We start from the raw sequence: 6,906 nt of genomic DNA, 5'->3' as shown, positions 1-6,906 counted from the left end.
TAGTAAATATATTTGCTATGTTGGGGAAAGTACTTAGAAAGACATGTGGGTGTTCACATGGCACCATCAACTTTGGCTTACTCCTACAGAAACAGGGAGTGGTGGATGAGTCTGCTGGTAGAACAACAGTGGCTCAGCCTGAGTCCTTTCCTACCCAAGGTCCCAAACGTTTACCCAAAGTGGAACTCTCCATTCAGGCATTCAAACTGATTGGGCCACGACTTTCTCAGACCCAAACTGCAAACATAAACGGCTGGGCTTGCATTAGACACTTTCTCTTTACCCAGCAGGATGGTCCTACAGCAAGGAGGTAGAGGAAAGAATGCTAAGGAGGAAGTGAGGACACCCACTGTCTTTCTAGCCCAGTTCATTCACTACCTGTTTGTTCCCTACTGTCATCTCAGATAGTCTCTATTGTATAAAATGAAGTTGGATTCTAAGATTTCTAAGGACTCTTCCAGCTCTAAATTTCTTTGACACTATATAACAGAAACAATCTTATTGAGAACTGGCTGTGTGCAGTGTGGACTGGTGTCAGAATGGAGTGGGGTAGAATTGCCTACATCATGGAACAACAAGACCATTTCCACAAGCACATACGATTAGTGGGTCTGAAGTTGATCCTAATCTAAGGCCTCTTCAGAAGCAGACACTCCCTCCACAGGATCAGATCCTAACTGGGTTTTATTCTTTTTATGAGATCAATATGGTATCAAGGAGAGCTAAGTCCAACTTAACAGGGAAAAAAATTGGACTCTATTCATTGAGTATAAAGTGCTTCACAGGCAGTGAGACCAGGGACTCCATGGTGAGCCATGAGTAAGCAGAAGGTTCTTCTGGAGATATATTTCTTATATATTACATATCCATTACATATAATTTATGTATCATGTGAAACAAAGGAAAAATCTCCACAATCGAGATAATCTAGAGGAGGTGGATTGAGCTTATTCATATGGAAAGTGAGAAATACTTTCTAAAACAGCCTAATTGCTGTGTGGATTCTGGCTTTCTCCTTGGAAGTTGAGCTTGAGTTTCAAGGTTTCCAGCCACGGATGTCTATACAATTTTTTAGATCATTTCAAAATGAAAATTTGGGAACCTCATTCACAAAGCAGGGGAAAGGTGTCCTTAGGTGATATTTCTAGTGAAACTATTTTTTTAAATGCTATAGCTGTTCATACATATTAGTTTCATGTCTCTCAACTTAATTTTTTAAAGACTTTCTTTTTTCAACCAACCAAGTTCAAAGAAAAATGATACAGATGTACTGATGATGCCAACGCACCTCCTGTCCCCACACAGGTGTAGCCTTCCAATTATTATCTTCCCCATGACACCTTTCACAATGAAGAAGCCTACACTGCCATATCATATCAGCAAACCCCACAATCTAATTAGGGTTCACTCCTGATGTTGCACATTCTATGGGTTTGAACAATTATATGAGGCACGTACATACCATGTATTATAAAGAGTAAAGTCACTACACTAAACATGCTCTGTGCTCTATGCCCTCCTCCTGCTCCCCTCAGCCCTTGGCAACCACAATCTTCTTACTGCATCCATACTTTTGGCTTTTCCGGAATATCATAGGATCATAGCCATACGCTATGTAGCCTTTGCAGATTGCTGTTTTCACTTAGTAAAACGCATGAAAGGTTCCCCTATCTCTTCATGGCTCCATACCTCCTGTCTTTTTAGCACCAAATCGTACTCCATTATTTGGATGTACCACCATTTCCACCCTTATTTATTCATTCACCTGTTGAAGGACATGTTGCATACTTCCACATTTTGGCAAATGTGAATAAAACTGCTATAAACGACTTGTGTACAAGTCTGTGTGTGCATATGAATTTTCAACCTCTTTGGGTAACTACTCAGGAAGGCCACTGCTGAACCATATGTTAAGAGTATGTTTCGCTGTGTAAGAAACTGCCAAATCCCTTTTTGAAATGTCCGTGTATATATTTGCATTTTGTAGTAATTTCCCAACAAAATTCAGTACACCCCTTGATGCACGTCAAAGCCCCAGAGAGTCCAAAGCAGGCATAGGCACAGCAGGTGGTCCTGCCAACAGCTCACTTCACACAGAGCCTCCTGTGACCCAGAACCTGAGCCTGCACGTGTTCCTGCCTGTATCCTGCTGCCCCATGTATAGCTTCTGCTCAGGCACCTATTCCTCTCACTTCTGGGACTCACTCATTAAAGACAAGTACGAAGATAAAATCATTAGGAATTTCAACACATCATTATGATTTCACAGCATTCAACAAAGGGCAAGGGTCCTTGGGAAAATAAGGGGCTATGTAACTGCACAGGTCACATACCCAGAGGTAGAAGCTACCTCTGCTTCCAGGTTCTGTCCATTTAATTCCATCTGACTTTTTAGGATCCTGGTCCTACCTATCAATACCCTTGCACCAACATAAAAGCGAGTGCAGGCTGGAATTCAATTTGTGCTCTTTCAGCTTTGGGTATGGAGTCAAGAGTCCTTGTCTCTGGCCACAACACAGAAGGGAATGTTAGTGGAGTCCTGGAAGCTTTCTGCTCCCTCTCCCAAACCGGGAATAGTTAAAAAATCGTGAGTAATAGATTCATTCAAAATGCAAGGGAGAGCAATGAATTTTCATGGAACAGAATGAAAATTTCCATGAGTTCTTCCCCACAAAGTGCTATTTAGCATTGGCTGAAATGGATACTTTTGTCAGTAATATATGTCAACACAGTGTACAAACTGACCAATAGAAATCATTCACGTTTTGTGATTCTGCATCTTCTGTTATCAGCTACTCAGCGTCTAAGCTCTCGTGCCACTTCAGATTCACTAATTTTAGAATAATATGAGTAAGTATAAATAATTAAGTAACCCAGTCACTTACTCTCAAAAATCCTCCCTTAATTCCTGCATGAAACAAAACTACTATTTCAAGTTTATTATCTTACTGAAATAGAAAATACATGTCATAAGTAGAATATGCGACCCCCAATAAGATTATTCTAAAAAGCTGAACATATATCGAAAGATATTGTACACATACTCTTTCAAAAAAACCCCTACAAATAACTAAAAAATATAGTCACCTCCTTATTTGTTCATGAACAACCATTTTTTCGAGGCTTTCCAGTTGAGTAATTTACATATAATTTATATGCTAGCTTTCAGGAATTTCGTTTTCCCAGAGCATTGGATATGGGCATCTGTATCACTTGCCTGAACGGTTCCAAGGTAGAGTTTTTTTTACCTGCGAAGGGTATTCTGGGGAAAAAAGCCACGAGATTAGGTGAAACGACAACCCTGATGGATCTAATTTTACAATGGAAAAGTGCTGTAAATAAATCTGAAAATCTGAAAACGTGCAGCTCGGTGCAAGCACATGTCCTCCCCAGGGAAGTGCTGGTGCTGCAGGCCCAGAGGCAGTTTGGGGGCAGGCTGCAGATCACCAGGGAGCACTGTGCCTCCGCGGCACACAGGTAGGTGGCTGAGTCTTCCAGCTGAGAGGCCGTGACGTGGAGGGTGCTGGACTGGTCCTTAGTATTCACTGTGCAGTTTAGCCTTCCGCTCTGCTTCATCCCTGAAGCTATGTAAAACAGCCTGGTGAGGCTGCCGCCCCCGGGATTCTGTCGGAACCACTGCACACTGTTCACTACGCTAGAGTAATTGCACTTCAGAGTACAGCTGGCTCCCTCCTGCAGGCTCAGGGCTGAAGGGCTCTGCTCCACCTTCATCCCTGTCACTACTGCTTGAAAGAGAAAAACATACACAAATGATATCACTGGGGAGTTACCGATGCAGATTTTAAACCTGTAAAATATCCCAAGTCACAACCATGATGATGTAGGACCCTCTCAAACCTCAGTGTCAGCTCCACTCCCCACACACTGTGGACTGCAGATCGCTCCCCAACCCTGGTCCCGATGCCCCCACTCACAGCAACCATGCACCCACAGGAGCCCCAGCACAGCTTCCCAGTATCTCCTCATGATTCCTTGTGCAGTTATTGGGGTGCCTTCACCTCTACTGTGCAGAGTGTAGAGTTCCAGAGAAACTGTGTTCTTACAGTCAATCTGTTCCACCACACTCACTGAGCACCAATCACACCTCAGCCCCATCCTTCACTGAACTCGATACTCCACCCACAGTGCCTCAGTGACACCACACAGTGATGTCTTCAAAATTGTGCTTGCCAACGGTGCAGGCAGCTAGGGGTGATATTTCCAATATAGGAGGACAAGAGGTTTTTTTTTTTTTCATAAAACACTTTCTGTAAGAAATTTCGGGGTTAGTGTGTGAGGAAAGGTGAGTGATATTTCTAGAAGAGTCAGTGTCTCAGTGGGGGCTACACAGAACCTTGAAGAATCATAACGAAGAGCGACTCCATTCTCAAAAGTGCAGTTTCACAGACAATGTGAGAAGACAGTTATATAAAAAATAGTGATAGAGGAAAACTATCTGATAGCATGCAGTGTGTACTGCAGAAGTAACTACAATTTCTCAAAATCAGGAGAGTTTTAGAAACCAAGACCAACAGTCACCATCTACACCGAAAATTATTCCAACCAGAATTTGTTTGGCAAATTATAGGATGCCTCCATAATGTTCTGTCTGATTTAGCTTTCATCTTCCACTTCTCCTGTTTAACCGGTGGACACCCTGCTCACCCACACAGCTGAGCCTGGAGAAGTCACATGTTGCTGATCAAAGTCATTATTGTCCTCTCCATTTCCTTCTATTTTTGTTCCTCACTTTTTCCTCTCTTCTTCTTCTCTCTTCATTCCTGTTCCCTCCACTCTCAGCAGAGACGTATGAAAAGGCAGGATATCTGGGGTATTGAAATAGTTTCAAGGCCAATATTTGGGGGATTACTGATAAAACTTGAAAAAGGGTAATTGGATGTTTTGTGTTGAGTTTTCATAGTCACAATGCCCAGAAAAATTCCTATCCTGGCGTCTTTGAAGGATTATCTGCATAGTGGATTTATAGGGTCATGGCCTCTAGATGTCTGAAGTTGAAATGGCAGAACTAAAAACCTGAGATCAACTTTACACAAACCCTTTTCCCCCACGCCCCCACCTTTTCAATCTATAACTGGACTCGCTCAAATGATTTTTGTCTCTCTATAAGAGATTTTTGTCTCTGTTCAATCCTTGCATCATCAGAAAGTCTTTGTATCTTGTAAAGCCTAGAGTGCCCCCTAGAGGACTGAAGTGGTCAGCCAGGAGCACTTCAGACCAAGTAACAGACACAGAGCCCCTGCCCCATTCATTCCAAACTTCCAGAATAAGGAAATGCAGATGGACAGAGGCTAAGATTGAATGAGGATTAAAAGTGAACCAGTGAAATAAGTTGTTCTAACTCTCTGAAGAAAGTCCATGGTATTTTGCTAGGGATTGCATTAAACATGTAAATTGCCCTGGGTAACATTGATATTTTCACAATATTAATTCTGCCAATCCATGAGCGTAGAATATTTTTCCATCTCTTTGTGTCTTCCTCAATTTCTTTCAGAAGTGTTCTATAGTTTTTAGGGTATAGATCCTTTACCTCTTTGGTTAGGTTTATTCCTAGGTATCTTATGCTTTTGGGTGCAATTGTAAATGGGATTGACTCCTTAATTTCTCTTTCTTCAGTCTCATTGTTAGTGTATAGAAATGCCATTGATTTCTGGGCATTGATTTTGTATCCTGCCACGCTACCAAATTGCTGTATGAGCTCTAGCAATCTTGGGGTGGAGGCTTTTGGGTTTTCTATGTAGAGTATCAGGTCATCGGCGAAGAGGGAGAGTTTGACTTCTTCTTTGCCAATTTGAATGCCTTAATGTCTTTTTGTTGTCTGATTGCTGAGGCTAGGACTTCCAATACTATGTTGAATAGCAGTGGTGAGAGTGGACATCCCTGTCTTGTTCCTGATCTTAGGGGAAAGGCTCCCAGTGCTTCCCCATTGAGAATGATATTTGCTGTGGGCTTTTCGTAGATGGCTTTTAAGATGTCGAGGAAAGTTCCCTCTATTCCTACACTCTGAAGAGTTTTGATCAGGAATGGATGCTGTATTTTGTCAAATGCTTTCTCTGCATCTAATGAGAGGATCATATGGTTCTTGGTTTTTCTCTTGCTGATATGATGAATCACATTGATTGTTTTACGAGTGTTGAACCAGCCTTGTGTCCCAGGGATATATCCTACTTGGTCATGGTGAATAATTTTATTAATGTGCTCTTGGATCCTATTGGCTAGTATCTTATTGAGAATTTTTGCATCTGTGTTCATCAGGGATATTGGTCTGTAATTCTCCTTTTTGGTGGGGTCTTTGTCTGGTTTTGGAATTAAGGTGATCCTGGCCTCATAGAATGAATTTGGAAGTACTCCATCTCTTTCTATCTTTCCAAACAGCTTTAGTAGAATAGGTATGATTTCTTCTTTAAAAGTTTGATAGAATTCCCCTGGGAAGCCATCTGGCCCTGGACTCTTGTGTCTTGGGAGGTTTTTGATGACTGCTTCAATTTCCTCCCTGGTTATTGGCCTGTTAAGATTTGTGTGGAATCAGAAAAGACCCCGAATAGCCAGGGGAATTTTAAAAAAGAAAACCATATCTGGGGGCATCACAATGCCAGATTTCGGTTTGTACTACAGAGCTGTGGTCATCAAGACAGTGTGGTACTGGCACAAAAACAGACACATAGATCATTGGAACAGAATAGAGAACCCAGAAGTGGACCCTGAACTTTAGGGTCAACTAATATTCGATAAAGGAGGAAAGACCATCCACTGGAAGGAAGACAGTCTCTTCAATAAATGGTGCTGGGAAAATTGGACATCCACATGCAGAAGAATGAAACTAGACCACTCTCTTGCACCATACACAAAGATAAACTCAAAATGGATGAAAGATCTAAATGTGAGACA

General features: G+C 41.9%; 1 gene segment (V, D, J or C); it reads right to left on the bottom strand.

The window, feature by feature from the left end:
- Positions 1-3,165: 3,165 nt before the first annotated feature.
- LOC129511157 (T cell receptor alpha variable 22-like) lies at positions 3,166-3,987 on the bottom strand. The segment is given in 2 exon segments: positions 3,166-3,743; positions 3,936-3,987. Coding segments are annotated over 2 exon segments (630 nt in total).
- Positions 3,988-6,906: the final 2,919 nt, after the last annotated feature.

This window comes from Nyctereutes procyonoides, unplaced genomic scaffold (assembly GCF_905146905.1).
Source record: "Nyctereutes procyonoides isolate TBG_1078 unplaced genomic scaffold, NYPRO_anot_genome, whole genome shotgun sequence".
In the NCBI taxonomy this organism is placed as follows: domain Eukaryota; kingdom Metazoa; phylum Chordata; class Mammalia; order Carnivora; family Canidae; genus Nyctereutes; species Nyctereutes procyonoides.
Note: the sequence above shows the minus strand (reverse complement) of the source record. Positions and strands in the feature narration are given on the sequence as shown.